The 23,735-nt window shown below is 46.1% G+C and overlaps 1 protein-coding gene across 1 annotated transcript in view; it reads left to right on the forward strand.

The window, feature by feature from the left end:
* The window catches only part of LOC140366980 (proton myo-inositol cotransporter-like), a 188,125-nt gene that overhangs the window by 153,129 nt on the left and 11,261 nt on the right, over positions 1-23,735 (forward strand). Inside the window, exons 5-6 of the mRNA XM_072453247.1 lie at positions 19,660-19,823; positions 21,674-21,794. Coding sequence (XP_072309348.1) covers positions 19,660-19,823; positions 21,674-21,794 — 285 coding nt within the window. The remainder of the gene's footprint in view (positions 1-19,659; positions 19,824-21,673; positions 21,795-23,735) is intronic.

Below are 23,735 nucleotides of genomic sequence, written 5' to 3' on the forward strand. Positions count from 1 at the left end.
CACTGACATCACCAGCATCACTGACATCACCAGTTTCACTGACATCACTGACATCACCAGCATCACTGACATCACTGACATCACTGACATCACCGACATCACTGACATCACTGACATCACCAGCATCACTGACATCACTGACATCACCAGCATCACTGACATCACTGACATCACCAGCATCACTGACATCACTGACATCACTGACATCACTGACATCACTGACATCACTGACATCACCAGCATCACTGACATCACCAGCATCACTGACATCACTGACATCACTGACATCACCAGCATCATTGACATCACTGACATCACTGACATCACTGACATCACCAGCATCACTGACATCACTGACATCACTGACATCACTGACATCACCAGCATCACTGACATCACCAGCATCACTGACATCACTGACATCACTGACATCACTGACATCACTGACATCACTGACATCACTGACATCACCAGCATCACTGACATCACTGACATCACTGACATCACCAGCATCACTGACATCACTGACATCACTGACATCACCGGCATCACTGACATCACCAGCATCACTGACATCACCAGCATCACTGACATCACCAGCATCACTGACATCACTGACATCACTGACATCACTGACATCACCAGCATCACTGACATCACTGACATCACCAGCATCACTGACATCACTGACATCACCAGCATCACTGACATCACCAGTTTCACTGACATCACTGACATCACCAGCATCACTGACATCACTGACATCACTGACATCACCGACATCACTGACATCACTGACATCACCAGCATCACTGACATCACTGACATCACCAGCATCACTGACATCACTGACATCACCAGCATCACTGACATCACTGACATCACTGACATCACTGACATCACTGACATCACTGACATCACCAGCATCACTGACATCACCAGCATCACTGACATCACTGACATCACTGACATCACCAGCATCATTGACATCACTGACATCACTGACATCACCAGCATCACTGACATCACCAGCATCACTGACATCACCAGCATCACTGACATCACTGACATCACTGACATCACCAGCATCACTGACATCACTGACATCACCGACATCACTGACATCACTGACATCACTGACATCACCAGCATCACTGACATCACCAGCATCACTGACATCACCAGCATCACTGACATCACTGACATCACCAGCATCACTGACATCACCAGCATCACTGACATCACTGACATCACTGACATCACTGACATCACTGACATCACTGACATCACTGACATCACCAGCATCACTGACATCACCGACATCACCAGCATCACTGACATCACCGACATCACCGACATCACTGACATCACTGACATCACTGACATCACTGACATCACCAGCATCACTGACATCACTGACATCACCAGCATCACTGACATCACCAGCATCACTGACATCACCGACATCACTGACATCACCAGCATCACTGACATCACTGACATCACCGACATCACTGACATCACTGACATCACTGACATCACCAGCATCACTGACATCACCAGCATCACTGACATCACCAGCATCACTGACATCACTGACATCACCAGCATCACTGACATCACTGACATCACTGACATCACCAGCATCACTGACATCACCAGCATCACTGACATCACTGACATCACCAGCATCACTGACATCACCAGCATCACTGACATCACTGACATCACCAGCATCACTGACATCACTGACATCACTGACATCACTGACATCACCAGCATCACTGACATCACCGACATCACTGACATCACTGACATCACTGACATCACCAGCATCACTGACATCACCAGCATCACTGACATTACTGACATCACTGACATCACTGACATCACTGACATCTCCGACATCACTGACATCACTGACATCACCAGCATCACTGACATCACTGACATCACCAGCATCACTGACATCACCAGCATCACTAACATCACCAGCATCACTGACATCACCAGCATCACTGACATCACTGACATCACTGACATCACTGACATCACCAGCATCACTGACATCACTGACATCACCAGCATCACTGACATCACTGACATCACTGACATCACCAGCATCACTGACATCACTGACATCACCAGCATCACTGACATCACTGACATCACCAGCATCACTGACATCACTGACATCACTAGCATCACTGACATCACCAGCATCACTGACATCACCAGCATCACTGACATCACCAGCATCACTGACATCACTGACATCACTGACATCACCAGCATCACTGACATCACTGACATCTCTGACATCACTGACATCACTGACATCACCAGCATCACTGACATCACTGACATCACCGGCATCACTGACATCACTGACATCACTGACATCACTGACATCACTGACATCACCAGCATCACTGACATCACTGACATCACCAGCATCACTGACATCACTGACATCACTGACATCACTGACATCACCAGCATCACTGACATCACCAGCATCACTGACATCACCAGCATCACTGACATCACTGACATCACCAGCATCACTGACATCACCAGCATCACTGATATCACCATTATCACTGACATCACTGACATCACTGACATCACCAGCATCACTGACATCACTGACATCACTGACATCACCAGCATCACTGACATCACTGACATCACTGACATCACTGACATCACCAGCATCACTGACATCACCAGCATCACTGACATCACCAGCATCACTGACATCACTGACATCACTGACATCACTGACATCACCAGCATCACTGATATCACCAGCATCACTGACATCACTGACATCACTGACATCACTGACATCACTGACATCACCAGCATCACTGACATCACTGACATCACTGACATCACTGACATCACCAGCATCACTGACATCACTGACATCACTGACATCACCGACATCACTGACATCACTGACATCACCAGCATCACTGACATCACTGACATCACCAGCATCACTGACATCACTGACATCACTGACATCACTGACATCACTGACATCACCAGCATCACTGACATCACCAGCATCACTGACATCACTGACATCACTGACATCACCAGCATCACTGACATCACCAGCATCACTGACATCACTGACATCACCAGCATCACTGACATCACCAGCATCACTGATATCACCATTATCACTGACATCACTGACATCACTGACATCACCAGCATCACTGACATCACTGACATCACTGACATCACCAGCATCACTGACATCACTGACATCACTGACATCACTGACATCACCAGCATCACTGACATCACCAGCATCACTGACATCACTGACATCACTGACATCACTGACATCACTGACATCACCAGCATCACTGATATCACCAGCATCACTGACATCACTGACATCACTGACATCACTGACATCACTGACATCACCAGCATCACTGACATCACTGACATCACTGACATCACTGACATCACCAGCATCACTGACATCACCTGCATTTCTGACATCACCAGCATCACTGACATCACTGACATCACTGACATCACCAGCATCACTGACATCACTGACATCACCGACATCACTGACATCACCAGCATCACTGACATCACTGACATCACCAGCATCACTGACATCACTGACATCACCAGCATCACTGACATCACTGACATCACTGACATCACTGACATCACCAGCATCACTGACATCACTGACATCACCAGCATCACTGACATCACCAGCATCACTGACATCACTGACATCACTGACATCACCAGCATCACTGACATCACTGACATCACTGACATCACTGACATCACCAGCATCACTGACATCACTGACATCACCAGCATCACTGACATCACCAGCATCACTGACATCACTGACATCACTGACATCACCAGCATCACTGACATCACCAGCATCACTGACATCACCAGCATCACTGACATCACTGACATCACCAGCATCACTGACATCACCAGCATCACTGACATCACCATTATCACTGACATCACTGACATCACTGACATCACCAGCATCACTGACATCACTGACATCACTGACATCACCAGCATCACTGACATCACTGACATCACTGACATCACTGACATCACCAGCATCACTGACATCACCAGCATCACTGACATCACTGACATCACTGACATCACTGACATCACTGACATCACTGACATCACTGACATCACTGACATCACCAGCATCACTGACATCACTGACATCACTGACATCACCAGCATCACTGACATCACTGACATCACTGACATCACCGGCATCACTGACATCACCAGCATCACTGACATCACCAGCATCACTGACATCACCAGCATCACTGACATCACTGACATCACTGACATCACTGACATCACCAGCATCACTGACATCACTGACATCACCAGCATCACTGACATCACTGACATCACCAGCATCACTGACATCACCAGTTTCACTGACATCACTGACATCACCAGCATCACTGACATCACTGACATCACTGACATCACCGACATCACTGACATCACTGACATCACCAGCATCACTGACATCACTGACATCACCAGCATCACTGACATCACTGACATCACCAGCATCACTGACATCACTGACATCACTGACATCACTGACATCACTGACATCACTGACATCACCAGCATCACTGACATCACCAGCATCACTGACATCACTGACATCACTGACATCACCAGCATCATTGACATCACTGACATCACTGACATCACCAGCATCACTGACATCACCAGCATCACTGACATCACCAGCATCACTGACATCACTGACATCACTGACATCACCAGCATCACTGACATCACTGACATCACCGACATCACTGACATCACTGACATCACTGACATCACCAGCATCACTGACATCACCAGCATCACTGACATCACCAGCATCACTGACATCACTGACATCACCAGCATCACTGACATCACCAGCATCACTGACATCACTGACATCACTGACATCACTGACATCACTGACATCACTGACATCACTGACATCACCAGCATCACTGACATCACCGACATCACCAGCATCACTGACATCACCGACATCACCGACATCACTGACATCACTGACATCACTGACATCACTGACATCACCAGCATCACTGACATCACTGACATCACCAGCATCACTGACATCACCAGCATCACTGACATCACCGACATCACTGACATCACCAGCATCACTGACATCACTGACATCACCGACATCACTGACATCACTGACATCACTGACATCACCAGCATCACTGACATCACCAGCATCACTGACATCACCAGCATCACTGACATCACTGACATCACCAGCATCACTGACATCACTGACATCACTGACATCACCAGCATCACTGACATCACCAGCATCACTGACATCACTGACATCACCAGCATCACTGACATCACCAGCATCACTGACATCACTGACATCACCAGCATCACTGACATCACTGACATCACTGACATCACTGACATCACCAGCATCACTGACATCACCGACATCACTGACATCACTGACATCACTGACATCACCAGCATCACTGACATCACCAGCATCACTGACATCACCGACATCACTGACATCACTGACATTACTGACATCACTGACATCACTGACATCACTGACATCTCCGACATCACTGACATCACTGACATCACCAGCATCACTGACATCACTGACATCACCAGCATCACTGACATCACCAGCATCACTAACATCACCAGCATCACTGACATCACCAGCATCACTGACATCACTGACATCACTGACATCACTGACATCACCAGCATCACTGACATCACTGACATCACCAGCATCACTGACATCACTGACATCACTGACATCACCAGCATCACTGACATCACTGACATCACCAGCATCACTGACATCACTGACATCACCAGCATCACTGACATCACTGACATCACCAGCATCACTGACATCACCAGCATCACTGACATCACCAGCATCACTGACATCACCAGCATCACTGACATCACTGACATCACTGACATCACCAGCATCACTGACATCACTGACATCTCTGACATCACTGACATCACTGACATCACCAGCATCACTGACATCACTGACATCACCAGCATCACTGACATCACTGACATCACTGACATCACTGACATCACTGACATCACCAGCATCACTGACATCACTGACATCACCAGCATCACTGACATCACTGACATCACTGACATCACCAGCATCACTGACATCACCAGCATCACTGACATCACCAGCATCACTGACATCACTGACATCACCAGCATCACTGACATCACCAGCATCACTGATATCACCATTATCACTGACATCACTGACATCACTGACATCACCAGCATCACTGACATCACTGACATCACTGACATCACCAGCATCACTGACATCACTGACATCACTGACATCACTGACATCACCAGCATCACTGACATCACCAGCATCACTGACATCACCAGCATCACTGACATCACTGACATCACTGACATCACTGACATCACCAGCATCACTGATATCACCAGCATCACTGACATCACTGACATCACTGACATCACTGACATCACTGACATCACCAGCATCACTGACATCACTGACATCACTGACATCACTGACATCACCAGCATCACTGACATCACCTGCATTTCTGACATCACCAGCATCACTGACATCACTGACATCACTGACATCACCAGCATCACTGACATCACTGACATCACCGACATCACTGACATCACCAGCATCACTGACATCACTGACATCACCAGCATCACTGACATCACTGACATCACCAGCATCACTGACATCACTGACATCACTGACATCACTGACATCACCAGCATCACTGACATCACTGACATCACCAGCATCACTGACATCACCAGCATCACTGACATCACTGACATCACTGACATCACCAGCATCACTGACATCACTGACATCACTGACATCACTGACATCACCAGCATCACTGACATCACTGACATCACCAGCATCACTGACATCACCAGCATCACTGACATCACTGACATCACTGACATCACCAGCATCACTGACATCACCAGCATCACTGACATCACCAGCATCACTGACATCACTGACATCACCAGCATCACTGACATCACCATTATCACTGACATCACTGACATCACTGACATCACCAGCATCACTGACATCACTGACATCACTGACATCACCAGCATCACTGACATCACTGACATCACTGACATCACTGACATCACCAGCATCACTGACATCACCAGCATCACTGACATCACTGACATCACTGACATCACTGACATCACTGACATCACCAGCATCACTGACATCACTGACATCACTGACATCACCAGCATCACTGACATCACTGACATCACTGACATCACCAGCATCACTGACATCACCAGCATCACTGACATCACCAGCATCACTGACATCACCAGCATCACTGACATCACTGACATCACTGACATCACTGACATCACCAGCATCACTGACATCACTGACATCACCAGCATCACTGACATCACTGACATCACCAGCATCACTGACATCACCAGCATCACTGACATCACTGACATCACTGACATCACCAGCATCACTGACATCACTGACATCACCAGCATCACTGACATCACTGACATCACCAGCATCACTGACATCACTGACATCACCAGCATCACTGACATCACTGACATCACCAGCATCACTGACATCACTGACATCACTGACATCACTGACATCACTGACATCACTGACATCACTGACATCACCAGCATCACTGACATCACCAGCATCACTGACATCACTGACATCACTGACATCACCAGCATCATTGACATCACTGACATCACTGACATCACCAGCATCACTGACATCACCAGCATCACTGACATCACCAGCATCACTGACATCACTGACATCACTGACATCACCAGCATCACTGACATCACTGACATCACCGACATCACTGACATCACTGACATCACTGACATCACCAGCATCACTGACATCACCAGCATCACTGACATCACCAGCATCACTGACATCACTGACATCACCAGCATCACTGACATCACCAGCATCACTGACATCACTGACATCACTGACATCACTGACATCACCAGCATCACTGACATCACCGACATCACCAGCATCACTGACATCACCGACATCACCGACATCACTGACATCACTGACATCACTGACATCACTGACATCACCAGCATCACTGACATCACTGACATCACCAGCATCACTGACATCACCAGCATCACTGACATCACCGACATCACTGACATCACCAGCATCACTGACATCACTGACATCACCGACATCACTGACATCACTGACATCACTGACATCACCAGCATCACTGACATCACCAGCATCACTGACATCACCAGCATCACTGACATCACTGACATCACCAGCATCACTGACATCACCAGCATCACTGACATAACTGACATCACTGACATCACTGACATCACCAGCATCACTGACATCACCGACATCACCAGCATCACTGACATCACTGACATCACTGACATCACTGACATCACCAGCATCACTGACATCACTGATATCACCAGCATCACTGACATCACCAGCATCACTGACATCACCGACATCACTGACATCACTGACATCACTGACATCACTGACATCACTGACATCACTGACATCACCAGCATCACTGACATCACCAGCATCACTGACATCACCAGCATCACTGACATCACTGACATCACCAGCATCACTGACATCACTGACATCACCAGCATCACTGACATCACTGACATCACTGACATCACCAGCATCACTGACATCACTGACATCACTGACATCACTGACATCACCAGCATCACTGACATCACTGACATCACCAGCATCACTGACATCACTGACATCACCAGCATCACTGACATCACTGACATCACCAGCATCACTGACATCACTGACATCACCAGCATCACTGACATCACTGACATCACTGACATCACCAGCATCACTGACATCACTGACATCACTGACATCACCAGCATCACTGACATCACTGACATCACCAGCATCACTGACATCACTGACATCACCAGCATCACTGACATCACCAGCATCACTGACATCACCAGCATCACTGACATCACCAGCATCACTGACATCACTGACATCACTGACATCACTGACATCACCAGCATCACTGACATCACTGACATCACTGACATCACCGACATCACTGACATCACTGACATCACCAGCATCACTGACATCACTGACATCACCAGCATCACTGACATCACTGACATCACCAGCATCACTGACATCACTGACATCACTGACATCACTGACATCACTGACATCACTGACATCACCAGCATCACTGACATCACCAGCATCACTGACATCACTGACATCACTGACATCACCAGCATCATTGACATCACTGACATCACTGACATCACCAGCATCACTGACATCACCAGCATCACTGACATCACCAGCATCACTGACATCACTGACATCACTGACATCACCAGCATCACTGACATCACTGACATCACCGACATCACTGACATCACTGACATCACTGACATCACCAGCATCACTGACATCACCAGCATCACTGACATCACCAGCATCACTGACATCACTGACATCACCAGCATCACTGACATCACCAGCATCACTGACATCACTGACATCACTGACATCACTGACATCACTGACATCACTGACATCACTGACATCACCAGCATCACTGACATCACCGACATCACCAGCATCACTGACATCACCGACATCACCGACATCACTGACATCACTGACATCACTGACATCACTGACATCACCAGCATCACTGACATCACTGACATCACCAGCATCACTGACATCACCAGCATCACTGACATCACCGACATCACTGACATCACCAGCATCACTGACATCACTGACATCACCGACATCACTGACATCACTGACATCACTGACATCACCAGCATCACTGACATCACCAGCATCACTGACATCACCAGCATCACTGACATCACTGACATCACCAGCATCACTGACATCACTGACATCACTGACATCACCAGCATCACTGACATCACCAGCATCACTGACATCACTGACATCACCAGCATCACTGACATCACCAGCATCACTGACATCACTGACATCACCAGCATCACTGACATCACTGACATCACTGACATCACTGACATCACCAGCATCACTGACATCACCGACATCACTGACATCACTGACATCACTGACATCACCAGCATCACTGACATCACCAGCATCACTGACATCACCGACATCACTGACATCACTGACATTACTGACATCACTGACATCACTGACATCACTGACATCTCCGACATCACTGACATCACTGACATCACCAGCATCACTGACATCACTGACATCACCAGCATCACTGACATCACCAGCATCACTAACATCACCAGCATCACTGACATCACCAGCATCACTGACATCACTGACATCACTGACATCACTGACATCACCAGCATCACTGACATCACTGACATCACCAGCATCACTGACATCACTGACATCACTGACATCACCAGCATCACTGACATCACTGACATCACCAGCATCACTGACATCACTGACATCACCAGCATCACTGACATCACTGACATCACCAGCATCACTGACATCACCAGCATCACTGACATCACCAGCATCACTGACATCACCAGCATCACTGACATCACTGACATCACTGACATCACCAGCATCACTGACATCACTGACATCTCTGACATCACTGACATCACTGACATCACCAGCATCACTGACATCACTGACATCACCAGCATCACTGACATCACTGACATCACTGACATCACCGACATCACTGACATCACTGACATCACCAGCATCACTGACATCACTGACATCACCAGCATCACTGACATCACTGACATCACTGACATCACTGACATCACTGACATCACCAGCATCACTGACATCACCAGCATCACTGACATCACCAGCATCACTGACATCACTGACATCACCAGCATCACTGACATCACCAGCATCACTGATATCACCATTATCACTGACATCACTGACATCACTGACATCACCAGCATCACTGACATCACTGACATCACTGACATCACCAGCATCACTGACATCACTGACATCACTGACATCACTGACATCACCAGCATCACTGACATCACCAGCATCACTGACATCACCAGCATCACTGACATCACTGACATCACTGACATCACTGACATCACCAGCATCACTGATATCACCAGCATCACTGACATCACTGACATCACTGACATCACTGACATCACTGACATCACCAGCATCACTGACATCACTGACATCACTGACATCACTGACATCACCAGCATCACTGACATCACCTGCATTTCTGACATCACCAGCATCACTGACATCACTGACATCACTGACATCACCAGCATCACTGACATCACTGACATCACCGACATCACTGACATCACCAGCATCACTGACATCACTGACATCACCAGCATCACTGACATCACTGACATCACCAGCATCACTGACATCACTGACATCACTGACATCACTGACATCACCAGCATCACTGACATCACTGACATCACCAGCATCACTGACATCACCAGCATCACTGACATCACTGACATCACTGACATCACCAGCATCACTGACATCACTGACATCACTGACATCACTGACATCACCAGCATCACTGACATCACTGACATCACCAGCATCACTGACATCACCAGCATCACTGACATCACTGACATCACTGACATCACCAGCATCACTGACATCACCAGCATCACTGACATCACCAGCATCACTGACATCACTGACATCACCAGCATCACTGACATCACCATTATCACTGACATCACTGACATCACTGACATCACCAGCATCACTGACATCACTGACATCACTGACATCACCAGCATCACTGACATCACTGACATCACTGACATCACTGACATCACCAGCATCACTGACATCACCAGCATCACTGACATCACTGACATCACTGACATCACTGACATCACTGACATCACCAGCATCACTGACATCACTGACATCACTGACATCACCAGCATCACTGACATCACTGACATCACTGACATCACCAGCATCACTGACATCACCAGCATCACTGACATCACCAGCATGACTGACATCACCAGCATCACTGACATCACTGACATCACTGACATCACTGACATCACCAGCATCACTGACATCACTGACATCACCAGCATCACTGACATCACTGACATCACCAGCATCACTGACATCACCAGCATCACTGACATCACTGACATCACCAGCATCACTGACATCACTGACATCACTGACATCACCGACATCACTGACATCACTGACATCACCAGCATCACTGACATCACTGACATCACCAGCATCACTGACATCACTGACATCACCAGCATCACTGACATCACTGACATCACTGACATCACTGACATCACTGACATCACTGACATCACTGACATCACCAGCATCACTGACATCACCAGCATCACTGACATCACTGACATCACTGACATCACCAGCATCATTGACATCACTGACATCACTGACATCACCAGCATCACTGACATCACCAGCATCACTGACATCACCAGCATCACTGACATCACTGACATCACTGACATCACCAGCATCACTGACATCACCAGCATCACTGACATCACCAGCATCACTGACATCACTGACATCACCAGCATCACTGACATCACTGACATCACCAGCATCACTGACATCACCAGCATCACTGACATCACCAGCATCACTGACATCACTGACATCACTGACATCACCAGCATCACTGACATCACCGACATCACCAGCATCACTGACATCACCGACATCACCGACATCACCGACATCACTGACATCACTGACATCACTGACATCACCAGCATCACTGACATCACCAGCATCACTGACATCACCAGCATCACTGACATCACTGACATCACTGACATCACCAGCATCACTGACATCACCGACATCACCAGCATCACTGACATCACCGACATCACCGACATCACCGACATCACTGACATCACTGACATCACTGACATCACTGACATCACTGACATCACCAGCATCACTGACATCACTGACATCACCAGCATCACTGACATCACCAGCATCACTGACATCACCGACATCACTGACATCACTGACATCACTGACATCACTGACATCACCAGCATCACTGACATCACCGACATCACTGACATCACTGACATCACCAGCATCACTGACATCACCAGCATCACTGACATCACCAGCATCACTGACATCACTGACATCACCAGCATCACTGACATCACTGACATCACCAGCATCACTGACATCACTGACATCACTGACATCACCAGCATCACTGACATCACTGACATCACTGACATCACCAGCATCACTGACATCACTGACATCACCAGCATCACCGACATCACTGACATCACTGACATCACTGACATCACCAGCATCACTGACATCACCAGCATCACTGACATCACCAGCATCACTGACATCACTGACATCACCAGCATCACTGACATCACTGACATCACTGACATCACCAGCATCACTGACATCACCGACATCACCAGCATCACTGACATCACCGACATCACCGACATCACTGACATCACTGACATCACTGACATCACCAGCATCACTGACATCACCAGCATCACTGACATCACCAGCATCACTGACATCACTGACATCACCAGCATCACTGACATCACTGACATCACCAGCATCACTGACATCACTGACATCACTGACATCACCAGCATCACTGACATCACTGACATCACTGACATCACCAGCATCACTGACATCACTGACATCACCAGCATCACTGACATCACTGACATCACTGACATCACCAGCATCACTGACATCACTGACATCACTGACATCACCAGCATCACTGACATCACTGACATCACCAGCATCACTGACATCACTGACATCACCAGCATCACTGACATCACCAGCATCACTGACATCACCAGCATCACTGACATCACTGACATCACCGACATCACTGACATCACTGACATCACTGACATCACTGACATCACCGACATCACTGACATCACTGACATCACCAGCATCACTGACATCACCAGCATCACTGACATCACCAGCATCACTGACATCACTGACATCACCAGCATCACTGACATCACTGACATCACCAGCATCACTGACATCACTGACATCACTGACATCACCAGCATCACTGACATCACTGACATCACTGACATCACCAGCATCACTGACATCACTGACATCACCAGCATCACTGACATCACTGACATCACTGACATCACCAGCATCACTGACATCACTGACATCACTGACATCACTGACATCACCAGCATCACTGACATCACTGACATCACCAGCATCACTGACATCACTGACATCACCAGCATCACTGACATCACCAGCATCACTGACATCACCAGCATCACTGACATCACCAGCATCACTGACATCACTGACATCACCGACATCACTGACATCACTGACATCACTGACATCACCAGCATCACTGACATCACCAGCATCACTGACATCACCAGCATCACTGACATCACTGACATCACCAGCATCACTGACATCACTGACATCACCAGCATCACTGACATCACCAGCATCACTGACATCACTGACATCACCAGCATCACTGACATCACTGACATCACCAGCATCACTGACATCACCAGCATCACTGACATCACCGACATCACTGACATCACTGACATCACTGACATCACTGACATCACCAGCATCACTGACATCACCGACATCACTGACATCACTGACATCACCAGCATCACTGACATCACCAGCATCACTGACATCACCAGCATCACTGACATCACTGACATCACCAGCATCACTGACATCACTGACATCACCAGCATCACTGACATCACTGACATCACTGACATCACCAGCATCACTGACATCACTGACATCACTGACATCACCAGCATCACTGACATCACTGACATCACCAGCATCACTGACATCACTGACATCACTGACATCACCAGCATCACTGACATCACTGACATCACTGACATCACCAGCATCACTGACATCACTGACATCACCAGCATCACTGACATCACTGACATCACCAGCATCACTGACATCACTGACATCACCAGCATCACTGACATCACCAGCATCACTGACATCACCAGCATCACTGACATCACCAGCATCACTGACATCACCAGCATCACTGACATCACTGACATCACCAGCATCACTGACATCACCAGCATCACTGACATCACTGACATCACTGACATCACTGACATCACCAGCATCACTGACATCACCAGCATCACTGACATCACCAGCATCACTGACATCACTGACATCACCAGCATCACTGACATCACCAGCATCACTGACATCACTGACATCACCAGCATCACTGACATCACCGACATCACCAGCATCACTGACATCACCGACATCACCGACATCACTGACATCACTGACATCACTGACATCACTGACATCACCAGCATCACTGACATCACTGACATCACCAGCATCACTGACATCACCAGCATCACTGACATCACTGACATCACCGACATCACTGACATCACTGACATCACTGACATCACTGACATCACTGACATCACCGACATCACTGACATCACTGACATCACCAGCATCACTGACATCACCAGCATCACTGACATCACCAGCATCACTGACATCACTGACATCACCAGCATCACTGACATCACTGACATCACCAGCATCACTGACATCACTGACATCACTGACATCACCAGCATCACTGACATCACTGACATCACTGACATCACTGACATCACCAGCATCACTGACATCACTGACATCACCAGCATCACTGACATCACTGACATCACCAGCATCACTGACATCACTGACATCACTGACATCACCAGCATCACTGACATCACTGACATCACTGACATCACCAGCATCACTGACATCACTGACATCACCAGCATCACTGACATCACTGACATCACCAGCATCACTGACATCACCAGCATCACTGACATCACCAGCATCACTGACATCACTGACATCACTGACATCACTGACATCACTGACATCACCAGCATCACTGACATCACCAGCATCACTGACATCACCAGCATCACTGACATCACCAGCCTCACTGACATCACTGACATCACTGACATCACTGACATCACCAGCATCACTGACATCACCAGCATCACTGACATCACCAGCCTCACTGACATCACCAGCATCACTGACATCACTGACATCACTGACATCACTGACATCACTGACATCACCAGCATCACTGACATCACCAGCATCACTGACATCACCAGCATCACTGACATCACTGACATCACCGACATCACTGGCATCACTGACATCACTGACATCACCAGCATCACTGACATCACCAGCATCACTGACATCACCAGCATCACTGACATCACTGACATCACCAGCATCACTGACATCACCAGCATCACTGACATCACTGACATCACTGACATCACTGACATCACCAGCATCACTGACATCACTGACATCACCAGCATCACTGACATCACCGACATCACCGACATCACTGACATCACTGACATCACTGACATCACCGACATCACTGACATCACTGACATCACCAGCATCACTGACATCACTGACATCACTGACATCACCAGCATCACTGACATACGTCATAAGGCGCTGCTACAGCTGGCAGCCCGGTGTAAACGCTCTCTCTTCTTTCTCACACTTATTGTGCTTTATCTCCTATATTTTGTAAATATAGTTAGTATATTTTTTCTATTTTACTGTACGATAGGGACACGCGCTGGAATAGTTTTTTAATTCAACTGTTTTTGACTTTTTTCGGCTGGATTTGAGCGTTTTTCGTTGCGTTCGTCGTGTTGTTGTGACGTGAGCTAGCTCCGAGCTAGCCCACCAGCCCCCCCCCGCGCCCTCCGGCCGCGCTAAAGTACGGCGTGTCGTCGGTACACGTTTATATACACGTTTATATGAAAGAGGAACTTCACGAACGATCGGGACACGCACTGGAATCGCTTTAAATTAACTTGTTTTGACTTTATTCGGCTGGATTGAGTGTTTTCGTCGTGTCGTTCCGATGTGTCTTGGCTCCGCCCCCCGGCTCCGGCCCCGCCCCCCGGCTCCGGCCCCGCCCCCCGGCTCCGGCCCCGCCCCCCGGCTCCGGCCCCGCCCCCCGGCCGGCGCCGTACCGCGTTTCCACAAAGGAGGAACTCATGAAACTGCAGAGAACAGTCGTCTTACCCGGAGATCGTCACGTTATCCCGTCGCAATACTGACCTAACCTAATACTGATGTGCAATTGCTGTTGGAATTCATGTGCAATCTATGACACATATTCATGTGCAATTACCGTCGGGATCACATGCAATGGTATTTATGTATTTATTTATTTATTTGTCTATGGGAGTTTTTATTTATTTATAGGAGATCTTCTACTGAAAGTGTTTTTCAGACTTCCTATAAGTGATCTGTTCTTCTGTATCTACCTCTGTATCTACCTGCGTTGCACCAATGAAATTTCCCCATGTGGGACAATAAAGGAATATCTTATCTTATCTTATCTTATCACTGACATCACTGACATCACTGACATCACTGACATCACTGACAGCGTGGCACAAAAAGCACTACATGCAAAGGGGAAAACAAACATCGGTACAAAAAGAAATACAATCGGTACAAATATAAAATGAAACACCGACGCTCAAAATGGAGTGAGGAGAAGTAAGACTTATCTCATTAACAGCGATTTAATTAATGCTCGTTCTCCTCGTTGTTGTTGACTCCGGCGTATGAATATGCTAATCCAAAGTCTTTTTTGGAAAGAAGAGCTAAGATAACAGTGTTTTCGAAAGACATTAAAAGTCAAATGCTAATTTAGAGCACATTTATTCTGTCTGAGTTATGGCCTTTTTCCCTCTGAATCACTCCCACACGTGTGTCTCCCGTGTCCTTCAGAAGCAGCTTTAATCCACACGTTTAAGTAAGAGCAGCTCACGTTTATCCCGTATTTGTTTCCATTACACAGCCCGTTTGATCGCGTGACTTCTCTGTCTTAAAGTCTTAAAATGGCAGATGATTTTAATATTCTCTAGCGTGTGTCCCGCTTTAGTCGACCAAACCTTTTATCGTGGGGATTTCAACATTCATATGGACGACGGCAGAGAGTAGAAGACACAGAGTGAGTTTGCTGGAGTTTTGCCGTGATACTTTTCTGTACACAAAGTCGTAATTGAGCGTTTACGGTCTTATGTGTGCGTTTGCGGTCGGATAAATGGTCAGATTATGTAAATTCTTACTCTTGAGAGCTCTTACAGCTCTACACCTCGCTCACTTTCAGTCAGCTAATCGATGCAATGGGCCCGTCTTTAGTCAACCGAGAATTTCTTTCGCTGCTCGCCTCAGACCAACGGTTGTTTGTCGAGAAATGCGTTTGCCTTACCGCACCGTGAAAGCTGGCGGAGGTAGAAGCAGTTCATTCCCTTTACCAACAAAACATCTCCCGGAACTACAGCTATTTGCAAGAATGTATATAACGCACGCGCAGGTATTTATGTCGGGCACACGAGCGTGCAAGCAGGTGCGCGCGTTGTTGTCCGCAGCGGCTCAGAGCTTGTTGATTATAATTGGTTGTAATCTGCCCACATGAAGTAGCTCGGTGCCAAAATTGCATGTGTAATTAAGAGGCTCGGAGAGGAGGAGGGCTATTGAAAGTGTCTGGTATAATCGCCCGTATCTCACGAGTGCTCTGAAGTAGAACAGGAGGAGGAGCGCCGCCGCCTCGGAGAAATGACACATCAGGATGTTCAGTCGGCCAAGCAAACACCAAACAAGGCGTTCATCCCAAAGTATTCTGACACTAGAGGGATAGTGTGTATTTGTAGTGACGCCGCACTTTGGTTGACTTTTTAATATTGTTTTGGCCAAAGTATCTATGTCAGGGGTGTCCAAACCTTTGTCACAAGGGTTGCATTTTGAAGCTTATACGGAGCAGTGGGCCACAAACAACCCCGAAAATGTCGATTTTTTTGCATTTGACATAGTTTTGATGCCTTCACACCTTTAACAAGACTTGGAACATAACACCAAAATGCTTCAATCTATCCAATTTTACTGTAAAAAGCACTACTTTTTTACTACTGTTGTTTGGACCAACTTAGCAGGAAGCCGGAGGGCCAACAAAAATTGGTCTGAGGGTCGCATTTGGCCCCCGGGCCTTAGTTTGGACGTGACTGATCTCTGTGGACCTTTTGCACTGCTGACAAAACAATTTTTTTCTTAAATGTCATGCGATTGTTCTATTCAGAGAGGAGAAAGCTACATGTTTGGATGGGCTGAAGAAGAAAAAAGAGATCCTTCCATGCGTTGAGGCTCTAACCCTTTCTTCCTTGCGCCCCCTACAGGTACTACAGCGCCACTATCCTGCAGATGTCTGGGGTGCGGGACGACAGGCTGGCCATCTGGCTCGCCGGACTCACGACCCTGACCAACTTCCTGTTCACGCTGCTCGGGGTGTGGCTGGTGGAGAGGGTCGGCCGTCGGAAGCTCACGCTGGGCAGCATCATAGGTAACGGCTAACGCGCTAACGCTAACGTCTTACACGCACAGAGAGCTCCAAGTGCGCGAAGCCGAGCAAACTTTGTCCTGGTTTGCACCGAAACCTGTCCGACCGCGTTTGTCCCGGTCTACAGCAGGTCAAAGAAGCCGTGAAGTGCAAACGGAGACGAGTACGTTTGAAAGTGTCACACGTTCATTACATATGGCCTCGATATGGCCTCGATCTGGTCGCTCTTAAACGTTTTTGCAGTTAGTGCTAAACGCGGCTGCCCTCAGGCACAAAGTGATCTTCTGATCGGAAGGTTGCCGGTTCAAATCCCGCTCTCTCGTGGTAGAGCGCTCAGATTCACTGGTCCACAGGTGAATACTGCCACTTTGGGCTTTTGAAGTTAAAAGTGTGCTTTATACATCAAATTTGACATTGACATTGTTCATTTATTGATTTGGTCGGCACAGTGCATGTTACTGAACATACATGAAATACATGCTGTAAACACGCCAGATTGTAGCCATGTGCTATAATATCCATCTGTGGTCCCGCATTCATACTCCAGAGTACTATTGTACATGTATTTAAGATAAGATAATCCTTTATTGTCCACACATGGGGAAATGTCATTGATGCAACGCAGGTAGATACAGAGGAAAAGAACAGATCACTTATAGGAAGTTTGAAAAACACTCTCAATAGAAGATCTCCTATAAACAAAAACTCCCATAGACAAAACCTCCCATTTCCCAACAAGGGATGGAGGGGGAAAATAATAAAGATACAAATAAATAAATAAATACCATTGCATGTGATCACGACAGTAATTGCACATGAATTGCACAGTAATTGCACATGAATATGACGGAATTGCACATGGTTAGGTCAGTATTGCGAGTGTTCAGGACTAACAGTGTTTGTTATAAAGTCTGACAGCAGCAGAAGGAAAGACCTGCGAAATCTCCCCTTCACAGAGAAAAGCTACACGGACACAGGGAGAACATGCAAACTCCACACACTCCTATATCGCCTTGTGCAGTTGAATGTGCTGTTATTCCCAGAGTTCAGATGGATGTGATTGACAGGCGGATTAGCCAATCCTGGACACACACGGTCCGATTGTAACAAAACTAAGCAGCTTTTTAGTGTCAAAAATCAATTGCTTTCTAAATCAAATCCATAAATTCAGACAATTTATGAAATATAAACAATATTGTGTTATATGTGTTTGATTTAGATTGTGATTGACAGTAACATTAACAGTGTTTTATTGCAAAAGAGTTCGGAGTTCTTTGGGGGGAATACATTGTAATTCTGTTTTGTTTAGAATGTTGATGGAGATGAATTTGTTGTTCAAGCAGGACATAAATCTAGACTCTGCAGTTCATTAAAGTCACACACTTTAACAGACGTCGGTGTAAGAGTTCTTCTGCGTTCACTCATACCTCTTTATTTCCTCTTTATTCCTCTTTATTTCCTCTTTATTTCCTCTTTATTCCTCTTTATTTCCTCTCACACACTCTTTAATGCCAGACATTTGCTATGAATATTACAGATTGTGGTTATGAAATTTTACTACATTCTCCTCTCAGTCGTCCTCCTCCAAATGTTTACATTTATTTCATAGTTATTTTATTGTTCAAAAATACTTCTCCTCTCCATAGATCTGACCTGTAACTTGTGAAGATGGATACATTTAGATTAGATTAGTGGAACATTCTGGGCAAAGCATTAACTTCTCCTTAATCAGTATAAAGCCTGAATTCAGAAGTGAAAAACAAAAAGAATCTGAATGTTATCCAAGCATTTTTCTGTCATTTCCTCTTGTTGCGACTGGTATAAATGTATTGTTGTTTTGTTTTTTCCAACAGGAACGTGCCTGAGCCTGAGTCTGCTGGCGGTCGGCTTCCTGCTCTCCTCTCAACACAGTCCTCCCATCACCTTCCACCCTCTGGACCCAGCCATGGCCAACTCCACCTGCACCAAGTACCAGTGAGTACATGGGCCTCCTGCTATTGGTCAGTCTCCATCCAGAGTGAGGGACAGGTGCATTAACCAATCAGAGTGAAGAGATTTTATTTGTATTTGTTCATTTATTTATTCAATTCTTTGTTCATTTATTTATTCAAGTGTTATTTTATTCATTTTATTCATTTTATTCATTTTATTCATTTTATTCATTTTATTCATTTTATTCATTGTATTATTTTTTTATTTTAATTTATTTTAATGTATTGTTTATTTATTAATTTATTTACTTGTTTATTTATTGTTTGTTAAAATTCTGAATAGGCTCGGTAGATACAAGGGGGGAGTTTCTGTTGAAACAAACAACTCTTTCTACTTCAGGAAGGCTCCTCCCAATGGGCGGGTCTTACCACAGAACAGTATTAATATCGGAGTTCTCGACCTAAATTCTGTTATTGACAATGACTCTTGGATGAGAGTCGAAACGTCTATTTTTTATTTATTTTTTTCTAACTGAGTCCAGATGACTACAACTGCAGCTTTTCTACTATGGAACACGCCTGGACGAATGAGGGATTACACCAACATTGTTTGTTTGTTTATTCATTAATTTGACCCCCATTTGTCTAGACTCTTTCAAAAGTTCCTTCTAAACACAGCCCTGTTCCTGTACACTACATCATGAAACATTTTACAAACATGATCACATGAATACACAACAGATCTGGCATTATCTTGTACCATTTTGAACATGTCTCTTAAACATCCTCTTGAAGTCGCTGCAGTACAATCGCTCTGTCCTTAACTCTTTAGAGCAGTGTTCCTGGGCAGTGGAAGAGTAAGATGTCTTTGTGTCGCCGGTTAAAACCATGGCGACCACAGGAGGGCAGAAGCTGTGCAAACAGACTAAAGCTTGGATCATACGTCCCGTGGGTAAATTCAGCGCAGGAGACGTGCGGAGGGCGGCGGGGAAAGACGTTGGCAGTGTTTAGAGTCTGCACAGGTTCATGCAGTGTTTAAGATAAGATATTCCTTTATTGTCCCACATGGGGAAATTTCATAATTTAATAATTTACATCAATTTCATAGTTTACAGAACTAGCTCCTCCCACGCGAGGAGGCGTGTCTGCAAAAGGACAGCATTTCACCCATAGTGGCTTTTGCACTGTATACATATTTTCACAAAACAAATAAGCAGATGACTAAGATGCAGCTGAGTGATACGGCTGAGTGATAAGGCTGAGTGATAAGGCTGAGTGATAAGGCTGAGTGATAAGGCTGAGTGATAAGGCTGAGTGATAAGGCTGAGTGATAAGGCTGAGTGATAAGGCTGACATCGTTGTACTTCTGACCACGACAAAAAAATTTGCCTCCTACGTTGTCGTCTGATACAACCAATACAGAAGACCACATCATCTGGAATCATTTTTCAAAATAAAAGTCTGCATTGAGAAAAGGATATAAAGGTTTATAATCGTAAAAAGCTTTAGAATGAACACAATGAATGACGGAAAGAGAACTTGGATAAAGAGCTTTATATTCAGTTTATTCATATTTATTTTGATGGAAGCAAAAGCAGAAGTCTAATCTCCAAACCACTTCTTCACCAATAACGTAATAATCTCACTGTTTTTCTCAAAAAGCCAGTTCACCAAGGAAATTACAAATAAACGATTTCCCTCTCGCCTCAGACCGCGCTGCAAAAGCAATTATGTGTTGATTCATATTTAGACGTTGTTGTTGTTGTGTGCGTCGTGTTTGACATTAGAGACTCTAAATTGCGTTCACATTGTTATATTTGATTATGTTATAATTTCAAATAGAGTGCAGGGCTTACGGAAATACTGTATGTTTAAAATCTATATTCTCATTTGTTACTGTGTTAATCTTTTTGCTTAAGCTCCTTTTAACTGACTTCCTGAGGTTTTGTCCTGACAGAGAAGAAGTATCAGTTTTGGACAGAGA

This window comes from Eucyclogobius newberryi, unplaced genomic scaffold (genome assembly GCF_026437365.1).
Source record: "Eucyclogobius newberryi isolate DKJ021-1_F unplaced genomic scaffold, fEucNew1.0.hap1 SCAF_2, whole genome shotgun sequence".
NCBI classification, from domain to species: Eukaryota; Metazoa; Chordata; class Actinopteri; order Gobiiformes; family Gobiidae; genus Eucyclogobius; species Eucyclogobius newberryi.